Here is a 15,740-nt window from a genome sequence, read left to right as displayed (position 1 = left end):
CTCTTCACTTCTAGGTCGTTTGGCTGATTTGGCCTCTATATGTCCAGTTCTTCAAGTGAAATAGTTTCCCATATACTTCTAGCTTATCCTTTTTCATGATAACCTTTTGACCCTTGCTTTTTAATTTCATGAGATGGGAGAATAAGTTTTTCCTTATTGCTCTGGGTTCTTGAGAAAAATCCTCCTTGATTGTACATTTTTATAGCGTCTATCATCTTGGAGCCTTCTCTTCTCTCTCAGTATAATTCTTTTTATTGTATTGAATTCAATTTCACTAACAAGGTGCTTTTCTTTACTCTTATTTTTTTCCATAACTCTTTGATATAGTTACCATTTATTTCAGGGACTAGAAACTTGAGAACGTTCATGATCTGATCATTCATTTCAAATAGCTTCTACTCTGAACTCCATAGATAAGTAAATTAAACTTCCGCTCACTCTCCTCTACAATCTTTACTTTTTCTGCATAGTTTTTTCAAGGTATTTATATCTGATTTTATTCCCTCTATTTCATCTTCAAAACGAGAATTCATTGCATCACTTTGTTGTCTAATGAATCAAGCTTCTCTAATTTATCCAGAATCCTGTCTAATTTCTCCTCTATTTGTGACATATTGTACTCTAGGATGTTAGAATGGTTATATTTTGAATGAGATATGCTGTTCGATTTTGAAATTTGTCCTAAGGATGGAAGCGCCTTTAATAACTCAATTGTTTGGAGTATAAAATGTTTAAGCTATCTAACTGGTTTGATGAATTTATTTCTAAGATGTGCGTAGGTCAAGGTAGGTAGATAACAGTCTGAAGACAGATAAGCAAGGTGTTGTGATGTAGCTCGACTCAGCGCCTCTATCAACCTCTCTCTCTCTCTGTTGTTCCGTTACTTTCTTCGTATTTCCCTGTCATTGATCATCTGGTACTTTTTCGGTTTTCATGATTGCTGCAGGTAGTTCAAAGTCCAACTTGCGATCCACCTGTGTTGGAGGTCTCTGCTTTGGCTTCTTCTTTCTAACCTACAATAGTTCAACTTCCATTTTCCAATGTCCAAAGCTCATCACAGGTTGTAATTTACACAAAACAAATTTGATAACTTGGCACTGTTAGTCTTTAAATTGTTGAATTGGTAACTTTTAACGACACTATTAGAATTTTAAAACTGTTTGATTTGAAATTTCACTTGAGCACGATCTCACTAATGTTTCTCACAGCAGTCAAGGCTGCCAAGAAAATTGATATTTTCTAAATTTTTTGTTTTATTCAATCAAAAATGCCTTAAAGAATCTATCCTCTGAATCTCACAGATTTATCTCTTACCAAATTTGAAATGTTTTGTCCCCAAAATTTAAACTTAAGGCGCTCATATCTCAAAAAGTAATGATCGGAAAAAAATGTTTACCTAAGAACACTTTTTCATTTTGATAGTTTGATGATATACAAATCGAAAAACTTTGAAAAATATTACCAGTAGAAAGTTCATGTTTAGCCTTTGCACAGCCTTAAAGCCGGCACGGCTAAAGAGCACGTTAAACTATAAATTCATTAGATATAAATTTAAAAGCAATATAGTAGCCGACACCTCTAATTCATCTGCCGTCATAACGTGCATACAACACAAAAATCCAAAGAGTCATCAAATCTAATGAATTTATATGCTTTAGCTGCGGTGGCTCTATTCATGCGTCTCAAGATACCGCTAAGGATTGCACCTCAAGCGACGACTTTAGCCGCACGACTATAGCCGAACTGTATTAGTTGTCATTAGTTGATTATCTTCTATAGTTGAAATTTATAAATAGACTATACAATATACACAGTAAGATACTACAACTGTTAATGTAGTATTCGCGTGGCTATAATCTTAGTCGTCGCTAGGAATTGGATCTTCAACTTAGCGCACTTAGAACCTATAAAGTAAATTCAAATGACAATTAGTGGAACATTTCTCAAACTGTATTATTAGTATTTTAGGTCCATCCAGGAAAATAATTTTTATGATTTCTGCCAACTAATGGTTCCCTAAACATGTTTCTACTCATAAAATTTCAAAATTTTTCAAAGATAAATTTTTTCAAGATTTCTGAAAGCTAACCGGTAGGCTAAATATGGTCTATTCATAAATTATTCGACACTTTCTTGAAAATGGAATTATATCTCAGGTTGTTTTCTAAAGCTGCTCGAATCAATGAAATAGTTTTTGTTCAACAATGAACCAGTGAATTGTCCATTGAACAGAGAAGATTATGAATAAACATAGTTTCATTTTCTTTTAATTAATGAATGAATAATAATATGTTTCAGTCAACTAAGCCAAGATCGTATGCTCGGTCAGCTCTCACAATGTGAGTACACCTTTTCAAAATGTCGTCTACTGTCCACTATGTGCGATGCTGAACTAGAGAACTACAAAAACCTGTCGACGCAGATCGCCAGCGACATAGAGAAAGCCAAGGAGGAGATAGAAACGACCAAGACCAAGTTCAAGGAAGCGAAAACTATTCGCAAGAACCGGGTCGAGTATGAAGTGCTGGCGAAAATCATCAACGAGCAGCCTGATAGAAAGCAGACTTGTGAAGTTCTGTCGCAGATTCAGAAAGAACTCAGAAATTGGAAGTAAGTACTTCTTTCATCGTCTGTTTTCAAATTTGAAAAGTTATTTCAAATAGAGGATGACAGTATCTCCATTACTTGCATGGAATTTCCAAAGCTCCATTTCCAATGATATTCCAGGCAAGAAATACTCAAAAAGAGGTATAGGGGGAAGTATTTAGAACTTAATTTCTGACCCCGCAGTGCAACTTGGAATAGTCAGGGATGAACCTATCTAAAGTCCCCACCCCTAGCCTTTGTGCTAAAAGGGTGAGGGTGGTTTTAAAATGATACAAAGTTTTGGTTTTTCACATGAATTTTTAAAACTTGCAACTCTCGGATATGGCAATCATATAGATACAAAATTAAAGCTTACTAAATTTACAACAGTTTATGAAAAGCACGTAGATTTTACGTGAAATATCGTGAAAGTATTACTATATTTCTCTATACATGCACAAAACCAAGTTAATAATAATGTATAAATACTTATTGAGTCTCTATGCTTATAATATATTACGGTATTGATTCTGAATTGATACAGGTGTGTACGTATAGTTATTACGATTGTGTTCAATGTTATATCTTAAGTTTTCTTTAACAAAATAGCATGCCTTGTCTCTCGTATAGATTCTGAGAGCACCAGGCGGCTCGGCTTGCTTCTTATGTATTTATACGAGATAAGAGTAATGAGCGATTTTATGGCGCCAATTGATGCGTCTTCAATTGAATGCACGGAGTATGCAGATATTAATGATTTTTCTTTAAACTATTCTACATTTAGTTTTTCTGAAAACGGAGACTATGCCGGTTTCTCAGTGATCCACCAAAACATTAGAAGTTATAGAAGAAATATAGATGAGTTTACAATTATTCTACAGAGCCTCAAACATCGTTTTAGTTGCATAATATTGACTGAGGCATGGCTAAATGACGAGAGTGACCTCTTGGAAATCCCGGGGTATACGCTCCTCAGGTCTTACAATAGCCTCAACCAGTGCGATGGTGTGGTCGTAAACATCGACTGTGATCTCTCAGTAACTTGCAGAGAGTTTCAGCTGGGCGGTCTGGCCACCTGTCTATCGATAAACTTTGACTGGGAGGGAACACTCTGTGAAGTCCTTGCGGTGTATCGAAGTCCCAACTCCAGCTTACCTCTTTTCTTGAATGCTCTAGATAATTATCTCAAAGAATCAAGGAATGGGGTAATGCAAATACTTGCTGGAGATCTAAACTGCAATATCATGAACGTTGTCCCAGTTACATAGAGGAAAAATTCATTGACGTGTTGAATGAAGCAGGACTAACAGCATGTATAGACAAGGTGACAAGGCCGGCCAGCAATACTTGCATAGACAATTTTTTTGTTAAATTGCCACTATCATTTAATGTCTCAGCTGCTATTCTCCAAACTGCTGTGTCCGACCATTATGCCATATGTTTGAGTATTCTATCAAATAAGGATGTAAAAACCACAAATAAAAATGAGTATTTCTCAAAGGTAGATTGGACAGGAATTCAAAATGCTCTCTCATTACAGAATTGGGACTCCATCTGTGATGAATCTGATGTGAGTGTTGCAACACTCCTTTCTATAGAAACTCTTCAGAATACAATAAAAGTGAATACTAGAAGAATTCATGTAAATGCAAGAAATAATAAGTTGAAACCTTGAATTAGCATAGGCTTAATCCAATCAATCAGACATAGGGACAAATTAAAAAAGAGATTGAACAAACAACCTTTCAATGCTAGCCTGAAAAATGAATTTTTACAATACCGTACCGAAATAGATTACACTCCCTGATCAAACAAGCTAAATTCAATTATTATAAAAACAAATTAGACGTAGTCTCAAACAATCCTAAGAAGTTTTGGTCAACTGAAAATGAAGTTTCTGGTAGACCTAATAAAAAGCTAGCATTTCCGGTCGATGTTTTCGCGCAGGATGGGCGGACTCAACAGAATGCTACTGATGTTAGCATCAATTTCAATAAGTTTTCGCCTCAGTTGGGAAGAGCTTGGCCGACTCGCTAACTCCTACGGGTGAGCCAGAAATAAATGATTCCGATCATGCTGTCGAGTCCCTATTTGAATTCCAGCCTGTTACACAAGATGAGCTTAAGAACGTAATCGATAGCATGAGAGGTAATAGCGCCCCAGGCCACGATAGTATACCTGCTAGGGTAATCAAAGAAAACGTTCACATCCTCCTACACCCTATTCAACATTTGGTAAACTTGAGCTTCCAGGCAAGTGAATTTCCAGACATTCTGAAAATTTCAAAAGTAGGTAATTCCAATTTATAAATCAGGTACAAAAAATAATTACACCAATTATCGTCCCATTTCACTACCCTATTGTCTATATCCACCTCACAATACGGTTTTCTGAAATCAAAAAATTCTTCTGATGCATTATTTGATTTATTTAAATATATTGCAGATAATATAAAAACAAGGAACAAAGTAATTTACCTATCTTGACCTAGCAAAAGCATTTGATTCAGTCGACAGGGAGAAGCTCTTGACAAAACTGGAGATGATGGGTATCATACAACCAGCTTTACAGTGGTTCAGGAGCTACCTGAAAGACAGAGTCCAATATGTTCAGATCAATGATAGTATGAGTGGCCTGGAGCAAGTTGATTACGGGGTTGTTCAGGGGAGTACTCTTGGGCCTATATTCTCTTCCTGTTATATGTTAATAATCGACCACTGCTGAGCATCAAAAGTAAACTTTTTTTATTTGCTGATGATACGGCTGTGGTCTCAACTGGTAAATTATGGGACGACGCATACAGGAACGCTACAGCTGAGTTGTCTAGAATTAAGGCCTGGTTCGACCACAACTCTTTGACTGTCAATATCAGCAAGACCAAGTAAATGCCTATAGTAACCCGTAATCAGCAAGATCCAGGACACAAAGACCTGAAACTCCACTCTTGTGGGGACTCTACTTCAATTTCCTGCAACTGTGAAAACTTAGAAAGAGTTAATCAATATAAGTACCTTGGGATAACAATTGATAACACCTTAAGTTGGAGTCCGCACATCCAGTTGGTGAAGCAGCGACTTAGAAGGCTACTGTATGCTTTTTCCCAGTTAAGTCAAGTTTTGACTAAGAAGCAGTGTAAGACAGTCTATTACGCATACGTCCAGTCTCTTATACAGTATGACATACTGGTTTGGGGAGGCCTTCCTGCTACCCTCCTTGAACAGCTTGCGGTGTCGCAGAGACAAATATTATCAAAACTGTTTTAAATAAGGAATGCCGATATCCAACAGCACAACTTTTTACAGAATTTACAGTTTTAAATGTAAGGCAATTGTACATAAAATCTTTATTGATCTACCTAAAAACTAATAAACTTAAAATTTTACCAGATATTTTACATACCTATCCTACACGGTATAGAGCTAACTTCGGTTTTGCGACGCCGCAGAAGGTTCATGGAGTGGAGCTGAGGACACCTTTTTATTTGGCTCAAATGGTCTATCATAATTTGCCCGCTGAGATAAGAACTGATATGGATGAATGCAGTGTGGCTGCATTCAAGCGTAAGGTGGAGGGGTGGCTATACCGTCTGGGCTGGGAGTCGTCGGAAAGCCTGCTTCAGTCTGTTTATTGGCACTAAGATCATCTCTCTATTAAATTTATAGCTTTTCTTATACATACATAGATTTTAATTTTTGAGAGCTTATAAATTTTTATAACTTACCTTTCTCATCTTTATATTTACCACATACTTTATTTAATCGTTTATAGATTTACATATCTTCATTACGGTACTATATTCTTTTTAATGCTGGTCACTAGGGAATCGGCTGGTTTCTGTTCCTCGGTAATTTTTTATATGAGAAGCTATCATTATTTTTTACAATAAGTAAATACAAAATATATTACACTCATGCAATCTCAAGAATTTATTCATATTTCAATTCTCGAATCTGTATTATGTTACTCTTATCAATCTTTTTCTGTTTATGAAATTTCGTCAATGAACAATGTAATAGGTAATTTAATTTCATAATTATAATACAAACTATCGTATACTTACCTTCTTCTTGTTAACAAAGTCGGACATTCTATTACCTATATAATATTATGAATAGACTATTAGCTACCTACTGTAACAGGAACCCACCCCCTACACCCAGACGAATAGTCTTGTAGGGGTATTCCAGTAAAACATGCTCTGTATTACAATGTAATCTGTATTTTGTATGGAATAAAGAATATTTGAATTTGAGAATTTAAAAAATGGGACCAGTTCTTAAACTGGTCCATTTTCCATGAAGACAATAAATTGACGAGATGCATATTTCTTTAAGTAATATATAATTATAATATAGCAGTAAAACTTCTACGGGGGTGCTGGGTGTTACCGATCAAAGAGTAAAAATTAAAAAACTGGCTGTGGCCACGCTGTGGCTGTGGGCTGCCTGATGCCAAATTGAAATTGAATCACCAAAAATTACTTTGTTTCTCACCAGGAGCGCTAGAATTTTTTTCATGATCACTTGATCAAGCTTTCGATTGTTAATTCGAATAATTTCAGTAATTTGATAATTTAGGTTTAACAACACAATTTTAGTATTATAAATAGGAAATCCAAATATTGATTGACAATTCTGATCATTATTGAAATGATTCGTATAAATGGTTGTCGTAACAAAGAATCGATAAAATGTAACGATTGGGAAGGCTTTGTGAAATTTTACTTTCTTGTTCTTTGTTGCTGCTGTTTGTTTATAAGTTACTGCGTAGTAAGATCATATTTTAAAATTAAAATAAATCATGGCAACATTTTTTGGAGAAGTTATGGCTCCTGTATCAAGAGCATTTTGGAATGGAGCTGAAGATATAGACGACGATGATGAAGGAGATATCAGTGAACCCAGAGGGTAAATAAAATATTGTTTTTGAGGTTATGTTTATTTACTTAACCGGCTTCAATGAGTTAGCATTATTTATTTTTTTGTTATACTAAATATCAATATTAGTCCATCCATATATTCTATTTTAAAATAGAATATTCATTCAATTTTCATTTATAAGCTCAATTGATTTAGTTGCCTTTATAACGTACTTTACTTCTGAGAAACCTATCGAAACTTACGGTAGCCTTTGTTGAAATTGTTATCTAGCATTGTTTTTGTCTGTAAATTAATACCTGTCGGATCAGTTTTATTATACCTTTACAAAAGCAATATGTTATAATAGCTCTTTTGGACCTACATTCAAATATCCAATGCCGTATTTAACATTACGTCTTGGCCTTGGGCCTCAAATTTTATAATATATAGGCTATATTTTTATTATGAGCTATTTAATTAGATGTGGCAGACACCAAACTTTTCAAAGTTTTGAACTTTGCAGAATTATTATAGGCCTACTAAGAATCAATATTAGATTAAGAAGACATAACCTCATTTCGGACTTTAATGTTGCCTAAATTTGGGAGAGAAATAGTACAAGGTATTCTTAGTTTTTCTCTCCCGGTCTGTGCTTTATTTTAAAAAATAATAAAGAATAGAATAAATAAAACTTTGTTCATGACTTTTCATTATGAAAAGTTCATGCTTGATTTTGCTAAGGTTAGTTTTTTTAATGTATAGGGCCTCTATAGGTCCACGTTATAATGACAATGGAGAAAGATAGAAGAACAACCGCTTGCCGATTCTCTGCCTTCTTCTTCCTCTGGTTTCTTCGCCGTTGTCCATGAATCGGGGAATCGTCTTAACTTTTAGAATGTAAAATCGATCATGTCCTCCGATGTCTGAATTTATTTTTCTATATAAATTCCACTATGGTATAACATGGTATTCTCAAGAAATATTGTTTTAGCTTCTAGCTCCTTCTTGCCACTATCTTCTAAAGAAGAAGTGTGATACCGGTAAATCTGATGTCATAAAAATTAAACTGTTCATTTACATTTAAAACGATTTATCATATTTTATTCATCAATAAAAGATAAGCCTAAAATATATTTTACAAGTATTGAAAAAAAATGAATTTTTACAATTCAGATTAAATATTTTGCTAATTATTTTTCTACATTTAAAAAACGTTCTGGCATCATTTTATTAATCCAGCAGTGCAGATAACTTAACAAAAATAACCTACTTATTTTGTGGTTACTCAATATAAAATTTGTCTTCTTCGCAGGCCTGTCTACAAATTCAAAGAAGAAAAGCCACAAGTGGAAAACTCATACTCTCTCATGATATTTGCAACTGATCAGTTTTGCTCTGGTAAGTAATAGTTATTTGTAGTAAGTGGGTATTTAGTTTTGTATTTTTGGAGATAATATTGAAGGTTTATAAAATAATGATTGTCAAACTGCATTGTCTAGTGTTGCAAGATTATGCATGTTATAATTCATAATATTATATTAAAAAATAATTAAGATTTATAGAAGAATAGAATATGTTATTTGTGTTTTTTCACTTGAAACATAAAAAGAGGTTGGTATACTATTAGTAAGTTGTATTAATTACAGAGTCAATGTAAATTATTGTGAACTTGAAAAGTAAAAAGTATATCACTGCCAATTGAAATTGAAAAATAACATGCTCAATAATCCAGAAAGTTTGTTCATTTTTAATGTTTAAAACCGTCCCTTGAGAATTTAAATCACTCTAAATCATTCACAAATTGTCTATATTTTAAATAATTGGAGAAGTACGAGAAAAGTTCATCTAATTTGTTGGCCAAGTCAATACACATTTGATTCTTGTAGTTTTTCTCCCGACCCTCTTGGAGTTATTCAGCCAATACCGTCATTCTGCGATGCTTAAACGTATGGCATCCAAAAAGAGCGTTGTTAGTTGAATAGAGCTAGTTGGTTACACAGAATGCATATCTCCTCTCACTTGAGAACTTACTTCATACGTCTCTCCTTGGTCATAACCAGATATCTGGATGTCAGAAAGTGGACCTGATATGTCAATAATATACACTCTTATTTACGTTTGTAAACTTAGTTAAAAATCTAAAACATTTAAAAATAGTAATCTTTTAACTTTATCAAGATGGCCATGCCTGTCTATAGGCATCTCATTTATCACTTGACGTTCAGCTGATGTTTCTAATGGCCTCAAAGTATTCCTCCACTGAGAAGAATGGAGACTCTATTAATCAGTTCTTGATTTTTGCTCTAAAGCTCCTGTCGACCAAGTTCTTCACACTGTCAGGTAAGGCGTTGTAAATAAGCCCTCAGGGCTAGTGTTGGAAAGCAATCCTTCTTCTTACTCAGCCTGCAGAAAGGGATGTCTATTCTCGTTTTTCCACTGGCGTAGTAGGAATGTCTGTCTTCTCTTCTTGTGAGCAAGTGAAAATTATCCCTGGCGTGCAACAGGGAGAGCAAGATATATTGATTGTATACCGTGAGTATTCTCAGCTTGATAAAGATGTGTCGGCAGTGGTCCAAGTATTCCGCCGAATCCGATGTTGCTGTGCATCCCTTATAGTAGATTGTAGAGTGGTTTGGTTGGGCTAATCTCAGTTGAGAAGGCGCATTTTCCATTATTCTTCCTAAGTTCAAGTGCCTAAACTGTTTATATGCTGGAAAAAGCCTATTGTAGCGTGAGTTCAATACCCGGTTGATATCTTTGAAACTTGTTTTTCTTATATTCTTCCAATATTCGAATTACATATGTCCTGGTTTCCACTCTGTGCCGCTCATTCTCAAGTCCATCCTTGAATTCAGATTCATTGTGTGTCAAGTAAACTTTGGTTTTCATGAACTTGCTTCCTATATTCACACCCGATACAATAGGCTAATAATATGTTTGGTTTACAGATAATTATGAGTTCGTTGATATTTTCGCAGATTATTCACGTGCATTTCTCATGATTGGTGAACCGGAGCTGATAACCGAAATAGAAGAAGTCGATGAAAAATCGTCAGATGAGCAAATCAAACGACCTCAAACGCCAGTCGCCAGTTTATTTAAAATCAAAAACGATGTGCTGCTTCTTGCTTGTAAAAGAAATATTCCACTCGAATATGCTAATGATTTACTCCTGATGGTAAGTGATTCCAATTCTACTCTGAAGAAGAAGTATGTCAAAAATATCCAAATAACAACTTGACATGTCAATACTACTCAATAATCGATTCTAGGGTATCATTTTGTGAGTAACACAATCGGCTATTTGGATTCAGATTCTAGGGTATTTTGTGGTATAAAACTGTTCTGAATTTTTCATTTGTTTTTGGAACTCTGGGAATTTAGTAACTGCTTCATCAACACTGCGAACCTATGCACCAACATTCAGCTCTTCAAATCAAATTGATTGTATCAAATTTTTCTGGACTATTTATTTAGTACATTCAGTTCCTTGAATATTTCTCTTAGTTTGTATAATACGTTTATAAATTAAACTATTAGATTGAATGATATAGATTCAATCCTCCAATATTTACAAATTAAATTCTTATCAAAACTCCATCCAATGTCTAATTTTATTCTCCATTTTGTATTTTTTTGAATAGGGCCTGCTTTATTCCTTTTTAATTCTACTTTGGATTCATCTAGTAATGAAATTTAATTATATTCCTTTTTTTATTCATTTTTTTAATTGTTAACTTGAGGCACTTGATGGATAGTTTGTTGTCTTTATAAATAAAAATCTGGTGTGGCGCACTCACACAACTTTCCTTGCCGTTATGAAAATTGATCAACTGACGCTAGAGTTCCCGCGCATCTAAATTAGTCTACTATTCGAAGATCTAAGCCAGCTGGTGAAAGGACAATAACGCTGCAGACACATGAAGTCTGCTATCTGTTCATAGTGAATGATTTAATAGAATCAACACTTGCCAACAGTTTGCAAATTGAATAATCTTTTTTTCTCGAAATTCGAGCTTATTTCCAATTTTAGGTGAAAATGTTACTTAACATTAATTGTAGAGATTTTCATGTCCAATCTTTTCCACTTGGAATTTTTTGTTTAAATTGTATCTAAAGCCTGATAATTGGGAATCTGAAATCAAACTTTGCATAGATAGGGCGGAGCTCCTGAAATTTTTACAGATATGGGGCTAGTGGCAGTTGATAGAGCTTATCAATGACTTTTTTAGGTATGAATTTAATCAAAATCGTTGGAGCCGTTTTCGAGGAAATCGCGAAAAACCCTGTTTTTGACAACATTTTCGCCATTTTAGCCGCCATCTTGAATTGAATTAGATCGAAATTGTTCGTGTCGGATCCTTATAGTGTAAGGACCTTAAGTTCCAAATTTTAAGTCATTCCGTTAATTGGGAGATGAGATATCGTGTACACAGACGCACATACACACACACACACACACACACACACACACACACACACACACACACACACACACACACACACACACACACACACACACACACACACATACAGACCAATACCCAAAAACCACTTTTTTGGACTCAGGGGACCTTGAAACGTATAGAAATTTAGAAATTGGGGTACCTTAATTTTTTTCGGAAAGCAATACTTTCCTTACCTATGATAATAGGGCAAGGAAAGTAAAAAATAGAAATCATTGTCACTCCAACTCGTTATCGTGATCTATTAAAATGTCAATATAAAGACGATCAAATAACTCCATATAATTGGTGATATACAAATTGAATATACCTCACTTGATATGCAAATTATTTTTTGTTGAAGTTTTTAATTATTGTCACTTATATGAAATTATCATAAGTAAAAATAAATAATTTATAGTCTTTTTTGAAGGTGAAAATCTATTCTATAATATTTTTTCATGTAACTTGAATAAATATAATTATTGTTCTACAACTTCTACAGTGAACTGATCACATTATTTACGATTGTCTTGATCTTGCAGGTAGCTCCATGGCTCGACAAATCCAAAGATGCAGCTGTGCTTGCCTCGAAACCTGTTGCTGAGTTTATAACATCAAATAAAGAGCTTGAAGAAAATGCGTTCGTCAGAGTTCTGAAAACCAAGTCGTACACAGAAAACATTCCCTGCAAACAGTTGGAGGTTCCAAATGCGGTGTCTGGCTTTCCTGCTGCTAGTAAGTAGATGGAACCAATATTTTTATCGAGATAGTACTATTGAAAAATCAACTTGATTATTGTTATGTACGCAAGGAACCAAAGAGTAATTCAAAATCTAATTGTACTACTTTGATTCATTAGTTATTCAAGCTCAAGACGAAATGACTTTTTACAACTAAAATCTATTGAATCGTCTCAAAGAAAAAATCTTGCTGGTGAAATACATTTTTTAAATGACTTTAAGAAGGATTGGTGAGGAGGCTGAAAAGGAAGAAGCCATTTGAACTGGTCTAATGCTGATTCAAGTGTCTTGTGTCCAGTGAAAAGCAGAGCAGTGGAAATGAGTGAAACCCACCTGCTTAGTACAGTCATAAGCAGTTTACTAATAATATTAGAATTTGAATAGGAGACCCTATGGAGGATTCTCTTGTATGAAGTATTTATGTATTTATTAGTATTACAGGACAGAAAAAAGTTGCTCATTAGTCCCTAGACTAGATAGCAATGTACCGTTGAATATTTAAAAAAAATGACTATAATACGCTAGGCACTATATTTTCAAATTGAAAAACGAATAAGTAATAATATTATGAATCAACTCTGATAAGTGAGTTATTGTACTTCCAGATTAATATTTTATTTAATGTTAGAAGACAGATTCAATTTGTCACACATTGGAGAGAATAGATAAAATGACATACAATATAATTACAATAAAAATGTTCTTGGAATGAAAAAAGTACCCAAAATTCTCGACATTCATGGAAAATCAAAAACATCCTAGTAATATTCAATTTTTTATACTTTTATAGTAATGATCTAATATTCAATATCAACATATGATAATTTCCTTCCTATTATTGCAGTATAAGGGACAAGCCACATGAAGTGTTTTACAGGCGTTTTTGCACTGGAGGCGGACGAGTCGGTAGGACAGGAAGCTTCCCGGTTGGCTGATTCCCGACGCCAACCCAATCAGCCAATCGGAGAGCTTTCTGTCCTGCCGACTCGTGCAAAAACGCTTAATGTGTCTTGCCCGTTATAATGCAATAATAGGAAGGAAATATTATCGATGCTGTAGACCTTCCTTAGCAATTCAATGAAACAATCAAGAGTTTTTAAAAAAGTTGCTTCAAGTAGGTGCTGATTGTTACATTGTATGCTAACTATTAATGATGAATGAGATACTTTTAACATTCACAACACTATTGAAAGCGATTTCATTTACTGTACTGTAGTCTAAAATAGAACAAACCAAAGCCAAACTACAGTGATTAAGAAATGATAAAATAGAAAATAGAACCTGGGAATTCTGTTGGAAAAATCACGAAGGTTTAAGAGTCGACTATACGATTTTTCAACAAAAAAACAAAACAAATTGAATTGTATTACTTTCTGTTTATATTAATTCCTTTCTTAGGAAACAAAAACACTTCATGTGGCTTGGTCAAGCCTCAATTAGAGTCGACTATACGATTTTTCAACGAATAAAAAAATTTAATTTTATTACTTTCTATTCATATTAATTCCTTTCTTAGGAAACAAGAACACTTCATGTGGCTTGGTCAAGCCACATCAACTTTCAAGTATGATTGTAAGAGAGCTGAGTAATTTCAAATTCCAGTTCACCACCCAATATCACTTAATTAAAAGTATGAAATATGGATAAATAATTGAATAAATAGATATATTTTGTTTGTTTAACTGGATAAATAGATATATTTTGTTTGCAGTGATGACGTGGCGCCAAATCCACGAGCAGCCGTGTGTGCTTAGTGTGTACTACTACGCCAATTCTCTGCCTCTCATCAACACCATAGACGTGGCTCCCCTAAGGAAGCACCTGCAGGCGTTCCAGTGGTACCAACACATCGAAAACTCCAAAACCGACCTGACCAGCATACCTCTCTACAACCATGTTTTCGAAAACTCCAATATGTATTTGTGAGCAGATTCATCTTTCATCTTAATTATTTGCTTTTCCATTCCTAGTTGGCTAGGAGGTGGACGTTCTGTAAATTAGTTCTAATTGTACAAACTTGTTATCACTATTTTTATATATTATGAATTATAGATATTCTAGTAAGAACTGAATGTGTTTGGATTAGTCATCCTGAATAAATTAGTGTTAGTTGTACTATTTCATTGGTAATTATTATCAAACGAAAATCCAAATTAAATGCTGTAAACCACCTCGAAGACTTATGCTACTGAAAATATTGACAACAGGGTTATACGATAGCGGCCAGCCAGTCTACAGATGGAAATTGATGAGAAATTGCATTTATTCAAATGCTAATAAATAAATTATTATTATTATTGAACGATGATCCAAATTGAATGTTGTATACCACCCCGAAGACTTCTGCTGCTGGAAATATTGACAACAGGTTCAACAGCTAGCTGTCACCATCTATCTGTTAACCCTGTCAATTTTGTAGTAGCAGAAAACTCCAAAACCGACCTGACCAGCATACCTCTCTACAACCATGTTTTCGAAAACTCCAATATGTATTTGTGAGCAGATTCATCTTTCATCTTAATTATTTGCTTTTCCATTCCTAGTTGGCTAGGAGGTGGACGTTCTGTAAATTAGTTCTAATTGTACAAACTTGTTATCACTATTTTTATATATTATGAATTATAGATATTCTAGTAAGAACTGAATGTGTTTGGATTAGTCATCCTGAATAAATTAGTGTTATTTGTACTATTTTATTGGTAATTATTATCAAACGAAAATCCAAATTAAATGCTGTAAACCACCTCGAAGACTTATGCTACTGAAAATATTGACAACAGGGTTATACGATAGCGGCCAGCCAGTCTACAGATGGAAATTGATGAGAAATTGCATTTATTCAAATGCTAATAAATAAATTATTATTATTATTATTGAACGATGATCCAAATTGAATGTTGTATACCACCCCGAAGACTTCTGCTGCTGGAAATATTGACAACAGGGTTATACGATAGCGGCCAGCCAGTCTACAGATGGAAATTGATGAGAAATTGCATTTATTCAAATGCTAATAAATAAATTATTATTATTATTGAACGATGATCCAAATTGAATGTTGTATACCACCCCGAAGACTTCTGCTGCTGGAAATATTGACAACAGGT

General features: G+C 34.3%; 3 protein-coding genes and 1 long non-coding RNA gene across 4 annotated transcripts in view; 2 read left to right on the top strand and 2 right to left on the bottom strand.

Moving 5' to 3' along the window:
* Positions 1-383, bottom strand: part of LOC120352152 — a 6,467-nt gene extending 6,084 nt beyond the window's left edge. Inside the window, exon 1 of the mRNA XM_039431817.1 lies at positions 332-383. Within this exon, the coding sequence (XP_039287751.1) occupies positions 332-383 (52 nt within the window). The remainder of the gene's footprint in view (positions 1-331) is intronic.
* A 535-nt stretch (positions 384-918) lies between these two features.
* Positions 919-7,035, top strand: LOC120352151 (THO complex subunit 7 homolog). The gene is made up of 3 exons (XM_039431816.1): positions 919-1,060; positions 2,299-2,610; positions 6,945-7,035. Exons 1-3 carry the CDS (start codon positions 1,041-1,043, stop codon positions 7,033-7,035), a joined length of 423 nt encoding a protein of 140 aa, XP_039287750.1. The 5' UTR covers positions 919-1,040.
* A 100-nt stretch (positions 7,036-7,135) lies between these two features.
* LOC111051818 (proteasome assembly chaperone 1) lies at positions 7,136-14,701 on the top strand. Its single transcript, XM_022338382.2, has 5 exons — positions 7,136-7,493; positions 8,758-8,843; positions 10,424-10,623; positions 12,436-12,628; positions 14,345-14,701. Exons 1-5 carry the CDS (start codon positions 7,387-7,389, stop codon positions 14,557-14,559), a joined length of 801 nt encoding a protein of 266 aa, XP_022194074.2. The 5' UTR covers positions 7,136-7,386; the 3' UTR covers positions 14,560-14,701.
* On the bottom strand, positions 14,357-15,297 carry LOC120352523. Its single transcript, XR_005571900.1, has 2 exons — positions 15,076-15,297; positions 14,357-14,502 (listed from the first exon to the last, which is right to left on the bottom strand). It is a non-coding gene; the product is annotated as an uncharacterized LOC120352523 (long non-coding RNA).
* Between the last annotated feature and the right edge of the window lie 443 nt (positions 15,298-15,740).

This window comes from Nilaparvata lugens, chromosome 7 (assembly GCF_014356525.2).
Source record: "Nilaparvata lugens isolate BPH chromosome 7, ASM1435652v1, whole genome shotgun sequence".
NCBI classification, from domain to species: domain Eukaryota; kingdom Metazoa; phylum Arthropoda; class Insecta; order Hemiptera; family Delphacidae; genus Nilaparvata; species Nilaparvata lugens.
Note: the sequence above shows the minus strand (reverse complement) of the source record. Positions and strands in the feature narration are given on the sequence as shown.

Excerpts from the sequence above, each read along its gene's own strand:
- LOC120352151 (XM_039431816.1), top strand. The coding sequence starts at position 1,041 with ATGTCCAAAGCTCATCACAG. Across the intron at positions 1,061-2,298 it reads ATGTCCAAAGCTCATCACAG|TCAACTAAGCCAAGATCGTA; the intron begins GTTGTAATTTAC and ends AATATGTTTCAG. Across the intron at positions 2,611-6,944 it reads AAAGAACTCAGAAATTGGAA|TAAAACTTCTACGGGGGTGC; the intron begins GTAAGTACTTCT and ends ATAATATAGCAG.
- LOC111051818 (XM_022338382.2), top strand. The coding sequence starts at position 7,387 with ATGGCAACATTTTTTGGAGAAGTTATGGCTCCTGTATCAAGAGCATTT. Across the intron at positions 7,494-8,757 it reads GATATCAGTGAACCCAGAGG|GCCTGTCTACAAATTCAAAG; the intron begins GTAAATAAAATA and ends TCTTCTTCGCAG. Across the intron at positions 8,844-10,423 it reads AACTGATCAGTTTTGCTCTG|ATTATTCACGTGCATTTCTC; the intron begins GTAAGTAATAGT and ends ATATTTTCGCAG.